Source organism: Colossoma macropomum, unplaced genomic scaffold (assembly GCF_904425465.1).
Source record: "Colossoma macropomum unplaced genomic scaffold, Colossoma_macropomum, whole genome shotgun sequence".
Lineage (NCBI taxonomy): Eukaryota > Metazoa > Chordata > Actinopteri > Characiformes > Serrasalmidae > Colossoma > Colossoma macropomum.
This window is the reverse complement of record NW_023495846.1, coordinates 10922-27418: the sequence shown is the minus strand read 5'-3', so window position 1 is coordinate 27418 and position 16497 is coordinate 10922. Positions and strand designations below refer to the sequence as shown.

The window sequence follows — 16497 nt, the reverse complement described above, 5'->3', positions numbered from 1 at the left end:
TCTTTCGAGGTCTGGCCACATCCTGGTCTTTTGTGTAACTTTCTGGCCACATCCCGGTCTTGTGTGTAACTTTTATAGCTTCATCCTGGTCTTGTGTGTAACTTTGTGGTTCCATCCTGATCTTCTCATCTCCTCTAAACTCCTTACCATTATCATTGTTTACATGTCATCTTGTTTTATTAGCTGCATCTTAGTTTTTATAAGTTGCATCTTGTTTTATTAGTATTTGTGAATCTGTATAAAGCTTTTGGCTGTATTTGGAGGAAGGACACATGAGGCAGAAGTAGTTCAAGGCAGAGCAAGATTGTTTAAATAACTAAAACTCAATCTTATCAGCTCACACACAAAATTACAATTTTTATGTTTAGCCATTCAAGTATGATGGATCCTCTCTCTTAGGTCTCTGGTGGCCTGCTGAGGAAAAACACACACTTATGTAGGACTCCATTAGCCACACACAGGTGTCAACCTTTACTGATTGCCTACTACTTCACTGGATCACTTCTCTGTGCTACAGCCGACAATCAATCACGCGTCTGCTGCCAAATACCCCCCACCGCCTGAGCTCTGAATAGCTGAACAGATCACCTGTGGCACTTGTGCTAACAGACTAAAAAGCTCAGCAGCACAACAGAAAACTTTGAAACACAGAGAAAACTAGTACACTTTACATTGTATTATTCATATATTATAGGGTGTTCACTTGAGACATTCATGTTTAAGAATACAAGAAAATTTGAAAGTAAGCTAATTTAAAGAATAAATAATGTATTCCGAAATCCACAATAGTATTAATCAAATCAGGGAAATTCATAAGTTATTTAACATTAAATACAATAAGGAGGAGGTTTTAGTGACGGAAACTACACCTTCGGATGAGCTAATGCTAAAGTTAACACAGGAGCTAATCAAAGCAGATGCTTTGGTGCTAGTATGCTGAGGGTGAAATCTGCCTTCTCTGCCATGGCGGTGGATGCTTGAAGGCTGCCAGATGCGACAAGCTGCACGTGCTGTCTGTGCTCCTCTGGTAGCAGCTCTTTCAGGAAGTGCTCCAGCGGAGACTTTTCAAGGGCCAGGTATGCCTGTCGAACCATTGTGCTCAGCTGCCAGCATGCTTATCTGCTTTCTTTTTAGCCTCCACTAAAAGGAAGCTGCCTGGCCAACCATGCTGCCAGTTCTTGGTCAAAGCCGCAAGGTCATCATTTTTTCCAGCAGCAGATTCACAAGCACTTGTAGTCCTTTCCTGTTCAGGGCTAGCTGGGATGCCAGGTGACCACATGCAGCTGTGTGTAGTACCCCTCCCAGGCACCTTTGCCGTTGAAGCGTACTAAGTGAATGCATGTTGTCCAGCGCTTACCAATACAAAACACAGGGACGGGGTAATGCGGCAGGATGCACCTTTCTTTGTCACAATTAAACTAACTGACACAACTATTCCAATATCAGCAACACATTGGCAAAATGAGTGTTGCACCTCCTGAAAAGCATGGCTACTGTCACTAAGCTCCTCACGGCATTGCAGCGGAAAAATCAATATTCTAATTTTGATGACAATTCAGCCCTTTGTCTTTATCTTCGTATTATGTTTTTTATTTGGCTTCTATGTACATTGTACTTCATTTTAATTATCTGTTTCATTATTTTTGTTGATTTTCACTTGAACACGTCTTTATTTTTCTTTTTGATGTACCTTTATTGATTTATGTATAGAACAATGAATTGCCTTTGTGTTTGAAATGTTCTATATAAATGAACTTGACTTGTGTTGTCTTGCCTATATGTTCAATAAGACATGTTGCGTGTTGCAGGAGTAGGCATTCAAACAGGGCGAAGATGAAAATTTGCCCTAAAATTAAACTGAGATTTGTTTTCCTGTGGTTCTTCATGCTTTCTACAGATATGTGGGACTTGAGGTGAAAAAAGGCTGAGAACCAACAACTACATCTCTAATCAACCAGCTTGCAGATGATACCACCATGGTAGACCTTGTAGCCAATTGTGAGGAGTCTGCCTACAGAAAGGAAGTCAACAACTTGCTGCTGAACACGCAAAAGACTGTAGAGATGGTGGTGGACGTCAGGCTCCCTACCTCTCCTCAACATTAACGGCTCTGTGGTTTCCACTGTGGAGTTACTCAAATTCCTTGGCACCACCATATCCAAGGACTTGAAGTGGGAGAGGAACATGCTCTCCATCGCCAAAAGAGTACAGCAGAAAAAGTTTTTCCTGAGACAACTGAAGAAATTCAACCTGCCACAGAGCCTGATGATCCACTTCTACACAGCTATCATTGCGTCCATCCTCATGTCATCCATAACCATCTAGTTTGGCTCCTCCATCTCACAAGAACAAGCCAAACTCCAGCACATAATTACTACATTGATCATTGTGCATGGACTGCCAATGCTTCACGACATCTACAACAGCAGGGTGATTAAGTACACTGGCAAAATTACAGTTGATCCCTCTCATCCTGGACATCAAGATTCAGGACCATCAAAGCCAGCACAACCGGACATGCTAACAGTTTTTCCCCACCAACCACAGTGGACACACTTTAAAGTTAAACCTAACAAACCTTCCTTATTCAATTACAGTAACTCCACTGTAACATGACGCTTATTTGCACATCTATGCAAATGTTAAGTTTTACAAATGTTCATATCATTCTGTAATATTCTGTATACAATAGTTGCTGTATTATGTCTCCTCAGGCCTGCATATGCACAGATATTCATACATCTCTTTTAAGCTCTTCTCTCTTTGGTTCCTTATTATTATTTCTTTTTGTTTTTGTTTTTGTTTTGTTTTTTTACTATATTTTTTATTTGTCCTTTAGTTAAATATTTGTTAATACTCTGAGTGTTTATCTGGTCTGTTTAAATTGTTACATGTCATAATTTGTGCACCCACCAAGACAAATTCCTTGTATATGTCATTCATTCATATTCTTAAACTGCTTGATCCAGCTAGGGTCTTAGTAGCAATAGGGAAGGCAGAGAATTCCAGATGACCCTGTCCCATGCAGCTTCCTCCAGTTCTTTCTGGGGGATCCCAAGCCAGCATAGAGATATATTTCCTCCAGCAGGTCCAAGGACAACCTCAAGGTCTTATCCCAGTTGGTCGTGCCTGATAAACCTCCAGTGAGAGGGGGCCAGGGGGCATACTAATCAGATGCCTGAACCATCTCAACAGGCATACAGAGACCGAATGGCCTGAAGTAGTGGCCTGGCACCCCATACTCCTAGAGGGCCTCCCACAGAATATCTTGGGGAACACAGTCATAAACCTTCTTCAAGTCCACAAAACACATGTGGACTGGATAGGCAAACACCCATACCCCCTCAGCAATCCATGCTATGGTGAAACGCTAGTCCACACTTCCATGGCCAAGACAGAATCTGTACTGTTCCTCATCAATCCGAGGTTTGACTATTGGTTTGAGTCTTCTTTCCAGCACCGAACAGTGTGATACCCCAGCAATTGGCACACACTCTCTGGTCCCCTTTCTTAAAAATAGGGACCACCACCCCAGTCTGCCAGTCCAAAGGTTCCTGAGTTTCATGCGACACTGCAGAGGCATTTCAGCCATGGCAGCCCAACAATGTCCAGAGCCTTTAGCATATCTGGGTGAATCTCATCCACCCCCACTGCCTTACTACTTCAGTGACTTTCACTAGGAAAATTGAGTCAGGGCTCAAGGCCTGACTGCCATGAGGGAGGCATGTCTCTCGGGTTTAGGAGTTCCTCAAAGTGCTCCTTCTACCAATCCACAATATTCTCATTTGAAGTCAAAGTTTCTTCACTTCTGCTGAGTACAGCTTAAAAGAAGCCACTCCGACCATTCCTGAGTTGCCGGACGGTTGTCCAGACCCTCCTTGAAGCCAAGCGAAAGTCTTCCTCCATGGCCTCTCTAAACTCCTGTCATGTTCTGGATTTTGCTTTTTCCAATGTCACCACTACTGCCTTTCATGGCCATCGATACCTGTCTGCTGATTCGGGAGTCCGCCACACACGACAGCCCCTAAAGCTCTCCTTCTTCAGCTTGACGGCCCCTCTCACCACCTGTATCAACCAGGGGGTTCTTGGGTTGCTGCCCTGACAAGCACCAACAACACAGCTATGCCTGGCAGCTTCCACAATGGGGGTTTTGAACAGGCTCCATTCAGACTCCATGTCCCCTACCCCCTCCGGTGCATGAGAAAAGTTCTCCTAGAGGTAGAAGTTAAAATCATTCCAAACAGGGGCCTCTGCCAGTCATTTCCAGCACACCCTCTCTATTCGCTTGGGTCTGCCAGCGCCTATCTTCACCCGACTGTCCAGAACATATGGTCCCAATTCAGATGACCTTTGATCTAAGGAGATCTGGTACCACAGGCGTCTGGTACCTTACGAACATCCTTGTGGTCAACTTTGGTGTTTGTTATGGACAGTCCATCACTAGCACAGAAATACAGTAACAATTCACCATTCAGGATTTAGATCAGGGACACCATTCTTCCCAATCAACCCCTCCAGGTTTGCTAGTCATTGCAAACATAAGCATTGAAATCTACCAGCAAAACTATGGAGTCTGTAGGTGAGGCCCTTTGCTGAACCCCACTCACTCACTCCAAGGAGGCTGAATACTCAAAACTGTTGTTCGGGTGCATAAGCATACACAACAGAGTTTTCCTCCCTGCAATTTTAAATTGCATTGATGAGAACCTCTTGTTCACCGGGACAAGCATCAACTGCACGGCAGCTAGCCGGGGGCTTCTGAGTATCACCAAACCTGCCTGGTGCCTCTCACCCTGTGCAACTCCTGAGTAAGAAAGGGACCGAGCTCTATCAATGAGTTTGGTTCCAGAGCAAACACTGTGAATGGAAGTGAGCCCAGCTGTATCCAGTTGGTACCTCTGAACCTCCCACACAAGCTCCAGCTCCTTTCCCCAGTAAGGTTACATTCCACAGGCCAAGATCCTGTTTCCACCTGAGGGTTACATGCCGCCAAAGGCCTCACCATCTCCCACTGCCTATAAGGCACTGCACCGGTCCTCCACCATGAACTTCGAAGCTAATTGGCCGACATGGTCCCCCCGCATTGCCTTTTTGGACTGAGCCCAGCCAGGTTACATGTTCTGCCCAGCCAACAGGCAGTCTACCCCTAGGCCAGGCTCCAGGGCTAGGTCCCGGAAACCCTCTTCCAGGCAGGGTACCCAACATATTGTGTCCATTGATTGTAGGGGATTTTGTATCATGTTAGTCTGAGTCATCATTCCACACCTGTTCACCTTGGGAGATCCTACCACAAGCATACTGCTCCAGATGACTTAGCTCTGAAGATCCCTAGACCACAGAAGCCCTTCTGCCACATCAAGGCCCCAATCCAGTAAGTGTGCCTGAATCAAGTGATTTCTATTTTATGTTTTTGATGAATCTGTGCATAAAACCTTCAAAAAAAAGAATCTGTTATAAATGTATATGGGGGCGTATTGAGTTCTCTGTTTACTTTGGGGATCTTAAACTAACCCCGTTGATAAGGCTGGCAAGCTCTCACTATGAGCTGTTTATCTGCTTCAAAAAGGTGCTATGTTAGAGACACCAAGACCAAAATTTAAATAATATAGATGTGAAATCTGTAAACTCAGTAATTAAAAATACTTTTACTGTTAAGGTAAATTACTGTCGAGGTATTTTCTTTAGCGTGGTAAACCTAGAGAAATATCTATCTAATTGCTCTGAATTCACAGAAGATGTTGCTATGAGAATACAAAAGCATTTTCTGCTTGAACCTGTTTAATCACATAAAATATTTATGCTACATTTTACTCTGTGTTTAGTTCCACCCCAAGCTATCCTACTTTCATTGACAAGGGCTTTATGAATTTTAATTCAGGTTGAACTTAAAAATAATCTTAGAGAAAGATGTGGAATAATGGCAGTCTTACAGTCCAATCTAACTGTTAGAACATACATAACGCAGAAGTAGCATACATAATGTCTTAATATTGTTGTTTTCAGTGGTCAATTTATCACAAAAGTTATTCTCTCTTTATTCTCTCGCTGTGCTTCATTATCCAGACTTTTGCAATGTTGCAATCACAGAGCAGATATTTAGCAAGAGATTAAAAAACATTTTCTCCTTTTCTGGTGCAAGAGCTGCCCAAATGTCAAGTTCATTCCACACAGGCAATTGAATGTTTTTGGCTTGAGTTAATATTAAAGTACATACTGTAATAATGATCTGGCTACATTGGATATTAATGTGTGTTCTGCTGAATTTTATTGACATTTTCAAATCTAAACATACAATAGATGCATGCAAGAGGTTGTTTGCCAGTGACGGGAATTTCCTTAAGGAATTTTCATGCTGACTTCCTGTCCTCTAGGTAGGAGGGGTTTGATGGTCCAGCAGGATTTAAAAGCATGCGAGTATGAACACTTGAGACGGGGTAAGACAAGCCTTACAGGTAAGTCACATTTGATGTCTTTAATTGCCTCATCTCTGCTGTTCTGTGTGATTCTTGGTTATTGACCCAAATGCATTTCTTTTGGAGAAAGAGAACATACAGCCTGCCTTATTTACTTTAAAGTAGTTTTTCCAGTGGTTTTATAGTCACCTCGGTAACCCTTCACTTTGACACGAACATGTTGTGGCAGATAATGTTCAGTTATATTAAAGTACTGTGTAATTATTCCTGGTAACTGTCATGTCAGATGCCATAATGTTTGATATAGCAGCCAAAATTAGCATGTGACATAAACTTTTATAACAATTACGGTAATGGTAACATGACACTGTTATATTTCTGAACAAAATCTCTGTTGACAACTCATGACAGGATTAGACTACATCTACTCTGACATTGATGTTGATGGCATTACTATGTCGATGTGACTGTGGTGGACAAAATGCAACAAGTCCACATGTTAATTTCATGTTGAATAGAGACTGAAGTTTGCATAAAAATATAATTTAATTTGACACTTACAGGAACAGACCTAACCTCTGCTTCAGAATCAAGTTGTAGGTTTTTGTTTATTGGAAGAGCTTCTGGAAACAACAATGACAGTAAGTCAGAGTTTACTCTCATCTTGCTCAGTCATCTTGTTATGGTATTGTGAATATTTGAAATGAGGATTGAGCTTACATTGACCGTCCACTTTATTAGAACAATATCCTTATATCTGCACTCTTTGTCCATTTTCTCAGCTCCACTGACCATAAAGGAGCACTTTATAGTTTTACAAATACAGCCTGTAGTCCATTTGTTTCTTTGCATACTTTGTTATCCCCATTTCATGGTCAGGAGCCCCACAGGACCACTCTATTAGACAGCTCTTCCTTGTTGGTCCACCCTGTAGATGTAAAGTCAGATAGCTCATCTGTTGCTGCACAGTTTGTTTTGGTCATCCTCTACTCCATCAGTGGTCACTGGCTGGATATTTTAGATTGTTGCACTATTCTTAGTCCAGTAGTGACACTGAAGTGTTTAAAAACTCCAGCAGCACTGCTGGGTCTGGGGGTCCACTCGTACCAGCGCAACACACATTAACACACCATCACCACATCAGTGTCACTGCAGTGCTGAGATGGACAATGAGTGTAGAAACAAGGAGGTGGTTTTAATGAATTGGCCAGTCTGTGTATATCAGTGTTCTGCATTACGTAACTGCCATTTTTTTTTCAGATAGATGTAAGGAAACAGTAGTTTAATGTTTCTTGTACTTGTGCTGTTCTATTGTATTATTTTTTATTGTGTCTCTCAATCACTCTGTCTTCCCTCCAGCTCAGAGTGTTTCTGGCTCTAGTGCTCCCCCTGCTGGTTGAGAGCACCTTACTTTCTCAGAAACTGTTCCCGACAGACTGCTCTAATATCTACACTAACGGACAAAAACTGAGTGGAGTTTACACCATCTACCCTGCAGGTGACACACCTGTACAGGTGTACTGTGACATGGGCTGTAATGGACAAATAAAGGATGCAAAGTGGACGGTACGTTAGACTGTATTTCTCTAATAGATTAACTAAAGTTTTCAGGTCAATTCACATCTGAATCTTTAGGAAATATTAATTATTACTGTCTGTTAGCAAGTGCAGTTTTAATAAACTAGTGAACTATCAATATTAGTGAACTTGTGAACTGTATGTATTTATATGTATATATGAAAAAGTCCTAAATGTGTAATTTGTAGAATTGAAATATCACCCATAATGAGACACTTGTCAGTGGTAAAAATTATTGTTTTAATTACATACATTTTTAACTAGTTTTTACTTCTGTACTTTTATCAATATATTTTTTTGAGACTTTTACTTTTAACTGTGCTACTTTCTGTAACACCATAAGAAAAAGCTAGATTTTCCATAATATATAAAACAACATAATGCATTTTCAAAAATAATTCAAACCAACTATAGCACACCTTTCACTCAACCCCACCCCTCAAATGTCCAATTATTGCAATTTTTTTAACCAGATAGCCAAAATTGCAGAAGTTTGTATGGGGAGTGAAATTTTACCCCATTTTAAAAAAGACACAAAAGGTGAAATGTTGGAATATCTAACAATGCTTTTACTTTTGATAACTAAGTACATTTAAAAGCAAGTACATCGGTACTTTAACTTAGGTAAAGCATTTATACTTTTGCTTTAGTAATATTATGCTACTATAGTATTACTACTTTCACTCAAGTACTGGATTTCTGGACTTTGCCCAACACCATTAAATGTAAATAAAAAGAAAATTAAGCTAATGTAAACACAAAAAACATCTTCTGCTGCAAAAGTTTTAGATTTTTATTTCATTTAGGCTGAAGCTCTACAAGAAATCTTCATAATACTTTACAGTGTGTATGACTGTCTTTATTCCGCTAAAGAAGTGGATGTTCTCTTTACACCAGGTGATTCAGAGGAGAATGGATGGCAGTTTGAACTTCTACAGACCATGGGAGCAGTACAAGAAAGGATTTGGGAACAAAAATGGAGAATACTGGCTGGGTGAGAATTCATTATCAGAAACACAGTGTAGAGACCAATTTCTTTAAAAACTGAAACTGAAAGAATGAAGTCTAAAGACAAATGTGAAAAAAACAAAGAAAAAGCAATAAAATAAATATTGTAAGCAATCTTATTTTTAAGGTGTTATTTTTTAAACATTAATTAAAATAATCAGATTAAAATCAATACTATCAGGAATACGGTTTTGTTATGTACATAAATATTAGTCAGGGATGGTCTTTGCACCAGGCAAAGGTAGACAGCTGTCAAGTGCCCCATGAAAATACAACTTGGATAACAGTACCTGTTGATGTTAAATAACTTATTCTGAAGTACATTTATACATGTATTTTTAAAATAGCTGTTATTTTTCATTGTAGCCATTATTTTCTGTAATTTAATTTGGTGAGATTTTCTGGGTGTTAAGAGGAAAAAAATAACTGTAGTCATCTAAATGCAGCAGAGAAACACAAAAAGAAGGAAGAAAGCAAAGAGTTGATCTCTAAAGCTAACTTAGTTCTTTCAGTCAGAACAAAGTGCTGCACAGACTCAGCAGACCGTATGTAATACTAGTATTAATGTCAGTATAGATAGTTTCAGTATTAATGAGTCCTTATATTAGCTGCCAGTGTATGTAATGAAGGGGTGAAGCCATGGAGTAGCGAAGCTGGAATGAGCCATTCCAGTCTGGGCAGGTCCAACTTCCAGAGAGTAGTAGACTAAATAATTTTAGACCAATTTTAAACCTCTTGTGACATTTTAGAAAAAGTTGTTTTCAAACAATTAAATGCATATGTAATATCAAACAAGTTATATGAGAAAATTTAGTCAGGTTTTTGTTCTAAGCATAGTACTGAGACAGCATTGGATGGTGTTGTGAATGACCTCAGGCTCAGCGCTGATGCACAAAATCCTTCTATTCTGGTTTTATTAGATCTTAGTGCAGCTTTCAATACCATTGACCACAAGATTCTAATCCAATGTCTTGAATTCTGGGTCGACCTCTTGGGCACAGATTTAGAATGTTTTAAATCATATTTAGGTAATAGGCAGTTCACTGTGTCAATGGGAAATCATTCATCAAAAAGATTTGGCATTTCTTGTGGAGTCCCTCAAGGTTCAGTCTTAGGGCCTTTGCTTTTCTTTGTATATGCTACTGCTAGGTGATGTCATTAGGAAACTATGCTGATGACACCCAGGGACACATTCCTTTTGACTCTGTAGACAGACTGAACAATTTTCTACAATTAAATCAAGAAAAAACGGAAATACTGATTGTTGGTACAAAAACTCAGAGAAAGCTGCTGTATGAAAAACTTGGTTCTTTCGCTTCATATGCCAAGCATCAAGTACAAAACCTTTGTGTGATCCAAGCTCTGTTTTATCTGAAAGTGTAAACACAGTGTACACAGTCACTAAAGTAGCTTTTTATCATTTAAGAAATATCACTAAAGTTTGGTCTTTTCTATCTCAGAGTGATGCAAAGTTGATGACTGTAATGATCTTCTTACTGGACTAACTAAAAAAAAAACAATACATCCCTTACAACTTGTACAAAAATGCATCAGCACACATCTTAACAAAAACAACACAAAGGGATCACATCACTCCTGTTTTAAAAGAACTGCACTGGCTGCCTGTATCGTTTAGGATAGATTTTAAAGTTCTGCTACTAGTTTTGAGGCTCTAAATGACCTTAAAGCACAGGCTTACATAACAGAGTGTCTTAGACATGTGATCTTAGATCTGCAGATACTGACCTTCTACAAACACCTTCCATAAAATACAGAAAACGTGGAGATACTCGTTCAGTTATTCTGCTTCTAAACTGTGGAGCTCAGTTCACCTTTTATTAGACAGTCAAGCTCAGAGCTCACTTTTAAGAAGCATCTAAAAATATATCTCTTTAACTCAGCATTTAATTAAAGCTCTATGTATCATGGTACTTATCTTTTAATTTGATCTGTGTAATTTTCTTATACGGTTCTTAATTAATACTATTTATTAAAATAAATACTTTTATTTATTAAAATTATTATTATTATTATAGGCATTGTGACATGGGGTGATTATTTCAGAACAGTAGTCCATTCAAGATATTACTTATTCTCTGTTATGATTATGTAATTATTACTTTCTGGACAAAGTAATCTATTTACTTCTACGATACTCTGTACCAAATTATTTCACTATACTGGCAGGTAGTTTTGCATGTTTCAGGCATTTATTTCTCAAACCAAATAAAAATAATATGCCAATATACTGAGATTATGTCACTTTTATTTTTATATTACATATATTTACTTCAGCAAAAACTGTCCAGAAGTAGTTGAATAATCTTAGAATATTCTTACAACAATCTCAGAATTAGGATTATTACATATATCTACTTGAATTAAGATGACAAGATAACATTTTTTGCTGTGTAGACAGTTGTGTCACTCCGTAGCGCAGAGCCTAATTTTCAAAATGTGCCAGAGTGTTACAACACTTTTTTATTTTGGGGTAAATTAAAGTTCTGTTGAACACATCATGAAGTATATGACACAAATGTGCTAATTTGAGATATTGAAAATATATATGCGTTAAACACAGAGTTAGTAAGATTCCAGTGTGAAATGTTTTGGACCTGAATTAATTTAGATCCTAACAGCATTTAATAATGTAATGAAACAAACACATCAAGAAACAAGTAGAATACACATAAACACAATCACATGCTATGGTGCTATCATTTAGTCTCATTGACTTGTGATTTATCTGAGTTTTCAAGGTTATTTAAAATGTTTCTGAAACTTAGAACCAAGACCGAACAGTTTTTTGGTTTTCAGTGTTAGAACAGCAAAATAATAAAAAACTTTGGAAAATGAAGACTTCTTCATATTAGGGATAAGCTGTGCATATTGCTTCTTATGTAGTCACAATTTGGACCTGAATCTTCATGAATGACCTTTATAACTGTTTTGGCCTTTGCATCAACAGGATTGGAGAAACTCTACCAGCTCACCCGCAAGAGAAAGTATGAGCTGAGAGTGGACCTGGAGGACTTTGAGGGAGGGAAGGTTTACGCCCAGTACTCTAATTTCTCTGTGGAATCTGATGTCAATGGCTACAAACTCACCGTTGCTGGATTCATCAATGGAGGAGCCGGTAAGATACAATTAACAATATAGAAATAATTAAGGACAAAAATTGTGATGGATGAAAAAAAGGCCATTGTCATGTTGATGATCCCTTTAGAGTTAGGCTACATATAGTGAATTACACAGAGAGTAAAAAGACATGTTAGACTGTACAAATGTAACAGCTGGTAATTAACAGGTATAATGTGTAGCAAAACTGTGCCTTCTGCAGCAGTGTGTGGGCTTTCAAGAGGCCATTGAATTTGAAAATCTACCTTTGTCTTGGACCAAAAGCAAACAGGTGGAGCAAATAAGACAGTCATGAGCCCTGAAAATATCTAGAGCACTACTGGCTGGAGCACTACTACTTGTTGTTCTTTTCACATTACTGATGCTATAGTTTCACAAGACATACTTCTGCCTGTCTCAGAGAGTCTGATTTCATTGCTCAACATGGGCAAGAACTGCTTACTTGGATCTACACTGGTTCAGTATACAGTCCCCTCCAAAGATTTTGGAACGGCAGTGCCAGTTCTTTTGTTTTGGCTAGAGAGTGAAGACATTTGGGTTTGAGAGAACAGAAATTCAGCTGAGATTTCCTGATATTTACACCTAGATGTATTAAGTAACTTAAAACATGGTGTCTTTGGTGTCAGGGCCCTCAATTTTTAGGTAAGCAAATGTCACATAATAATAAAATAATACATATCAAATAATAAAAATAACAATAGCTATTTGCATGCATATCTTTTAATTGCAATAACTGTATCAAGCTGGTGATCTACTGACATCAACAATCTTTTGCATTCTTCTTTTGTGAAGCTTTTCCAGGTTTGTCATGCAGCTTCTTTCAGTTGTTGTTTGTTTTTGGGGGGTTGTATCTTCAGTCTCCTCTTTACAAGATGAAATGCTGCTCAGTGAATTAGAGAGGTCTGGTGATTGCCTTGTCTTGTGTTTTGGATCACTGTCTTGCTGCATGATGATGTTTCTCCTGATTAGATTGGATGCATTTCTCTGTAAATTGGCAGTCAGAATGTTTCTGTAGACTGAATTCATTCTGCTGCTGCCATCATGAGCTACATCATCATTATAGAGAAGTGAGTCTGTTCCAGAAGCAGCCATGTAAGTGCAAGGCATGACACTACCTCCCCCGTGCTTGATTGATGAGCTTCTAAATAAAGAGATCATTAGTAGATCTTTTTTTCTCCACACTATGCCAATTCCATCACTTCTTTTTTAGTAGAGGTTGATCTTGGTCTTATCAATCCATAAAACTTTTTTATTCGGTTCCAGAACTTTTTAGGCTCATCTCTGAATTTCTTTGTGAAATCCACTCTGACCTTCTTATTCTTACTGCTGATGAGTGATTAGCATCTTGTGGTATGGCCTCTATTTTTATGCTCTCTAAGTCTTCTTTGCGTAATGGATTGTGTTCTCTTCACCCCTGCCTGATAGAGGTCATTGGTGATGTCACTGATTGTTGTTTTTGGGATTTTCTTCACAGCCTTAACAATGTTCCTGTCATCAACTGCTGCTATTTTCCTTGGCAGACCAATTTGAGGTCTGGTTGTTAGTAATTTAGTGGTTTCTTTGTTTTTCAGGACATTATAAACTGATGTATTGGCTACGCCCAGTGCTTGTGCAATGATTCAATTTTCCCTCTTTTCTCAGTTTGGCTTGCAGAGAGTTCTCTGGCCTTCGTGTTGGTTCATCCTTTTAAATAGCAAATGTAATCTTCACAGAATAAACCCCAGGCTCAAACCAGGAGTAGACATTCAGAGCTAATTGTTTAACTCAATCTAACAGGGCACATCTGGGCAACAAGAAACACCAGCGAATCACATGTTCCAATATTTTTGCTCAGTTGAAAAAAGAGTGAGTTCAAACAAAAGGTGCCATGTTCTAAGTTAACACATCTAGATATACAACCCCATTTTCAAAAAAGTTGGGATGCTGTGCAAAATGTCAATAAAAACAAAATGCAATGATGTGCAAATCAGTTTAAATCCTATATTTCATTGAAAATAGTACAAAGACAACAAACCAAATGTTGTATTTTAAATGTCAAATTAAGGTATTTTTCATTTCATAATGTGCCAAATGTTATCAGTGGGTGACGGGTCTGGTCTGCAGGCAGGTCAGTTTAGCACTCTTTATAATATGGAGCAATGCTGCTGTAATACATGCAGAATGTGGTTACACACTGTATTGCTGAAATAATGAAGGCCTTACCTGAAAAAGACGTCGTCTGGATGGCAGTGTATGTTGCCAAATCATGTATATATCATTCAGTATTAATGGGGCCTTCACAGATGTGCACATCACCCATGCCATGCACACTAATGCCCCCCCATACCATCATGAATACTGTTTTTTTCAAACGCTGATTTGTTGGACCACAGGACACTTTTCCACCTCAGTCCATTTTAAATGAGCTCGGGCCCAGAGAAGGTGGCAGCATTTCTGGATCCTGTTTATATTTGGTTTTTTCTTTTTAGAGTTTTAACTTGCATTTGTGGATGCAGCAGTTTTCAGTGGTTTTCAGAAGTGTTTCTGAGCCCATGCAGTGATTTCCACTACAGAATCGTGTCTATTTTTAATGCAGTGCCACCTGAGGGCCCAAAGATCATGACCAGCAAATACTGGTTTTTGGCCTTGTCCCTTTAATACAGAGATTTCTCCAGATTTTCAGATTTTTTTAAATGATATTATGTACCTAGATGATGAAAAGCAAAAAGTTAATTGCTATTTTACATTATTCTAAGAATAACAAATGTTATTCTTGAATTGTTGCACTATTTGCACATGCAGTCTTTCACAGAGTGGTGAACCCCTCCCCATCTTTACTTCTGAAAGACTCAATACCCAATCATGTTACTGAACTGTTGGCAGTTAACCACCAAGTATTTTTTTTTAGCATTACACAACTTTACCAGCCTTTTGTTGCTCCTGTCCCAACTTTTTTGGAACGTGTTGTTGGTATTAAATTCAAAATGGACAAATATTTTTCAAAAAAACAATAAAATTCCTCAGTTTCAACATTTGATACGTTGTCTTTGTACTATTTTTAATTAAATATATTGGTTTAAATGATTTGCACATCGTTGCATTTTGTTTTTATTTACATTTTGCACAGCGTCCCAACTTTTTTGGAAACGGGGTTGTAAATATAAAAGCTAAAATTTGCTGAATGTTGTTTGTGATGTAATTTGTTGATTGTCCCTTAACTTTCAGTGGTTAAAGTCCATGGAAATCAACATGTTCTAAGAATATTAAAATGCATTCATTTCACACAAAGTGTGTTTAATTACCAATAAATATAATTTACACATCTTCAGATTTTGCACCCATTCAAAGAAAAAAATGGAAGGAAGAAATCATGTATGTAAAAGTAAATATATCGCGAAGGTGAAACCAAGTGAAACCGCTTCATTGTTCTTCTGTTTCATTTTAGTTAAAATATTAGTTACCACTAATGTGAGCTCAGTTCTGCCAATAAAAAAGCAGAAAGAATTTTAGAGATTGACAAAAAAAATCTGTGAGCTGCTGCTTGTGAGGGGAAATTTCTGTGCACCCCTGACCCCTTACCAAAATAAAAACTCAAATTTAAATCTACACAAATCATGTGACATATTTGACATTCAATGACATAGCCAATTCTGACAAAGTGTGACAAGTTTGTAAATGTAATCCTTTTCCTTTTTACATGTATTGTATTACCACACCACCCTGCATATGGCTGTCTGGATAGTCAGAGAACAGTGTTCATATAAAATAGAAAGTCATTTTCAATATAACTATGTTATAAAGTCGTCCTTTACTCTGTGTTGTGATAGTGAATGTGTAAAGCATCTCTGTAGTGACAGATCCTTCTGTCTGCAGGTGACTCACTGGGATACCACAATGGACAGAAGTTCTCCACCTTTGACAAAGACCAGGACACTTGGGGTGGTAACTGTGCTAAATCCTACCTTGGAGCATTTTGGTACAATAGTTGCCACCATGCTAACCCCAACGGTATCTATCTGTGGGGAAGGGATAGCACCCTTTTCGCTATTGGAGATGTGTGGTATCACTGGAAAACGTATGATTATGGTCTCAAGTCCATCAGTATGAAGATCAGGCCTGTGGCCTAGAACCATGCAATGGGTTCCCCTTGCTTAAAACGAAAAAGGCAGAATCTAACAACACAGATTTTCTTTTCTTTTTTTCTTTGTAGCATGTAGCCTCTGGAGATAGACACAAGTTGACATAGTTTATTAGAAGATTGCTGTTCTGTTTAAATCTGTGCATGTCTTATTCAGTACATTAAATTTAATAAAAGCTGTTGCAGTACAAAAAATGTTGCATTATTTCTCAAAACTAAAATATTTTTATTAAAAGCATTAAC

At 38.5% G+C, this 16497-nt stretch overlaps 1 protein-coding gene across 1 annotated transcript; it reads left to right on the top strand.

The window, feature by feature from the left end:
• Window positions 1–7754: 7754 nt before the first annotated feature.
• On the top strand, window positions 7755–16243 carry LOC118803125 (microfibril-associated glycoprotein 4-like; the record flags this gene model as incomplete). Its single annotated transcript, XM_036563637.1, has 4 exons — window positions 7755–7979; window positions 8889–8985; window positions 11968–12135; window positions 15990–16243. Coding segments are annotated over 4 exons (744 nt in total), but the record flags the coding sequence as incomplete, so codon positions are not given.
• Window positions 16244–16497: the final 254 nt, after the last annotated feature.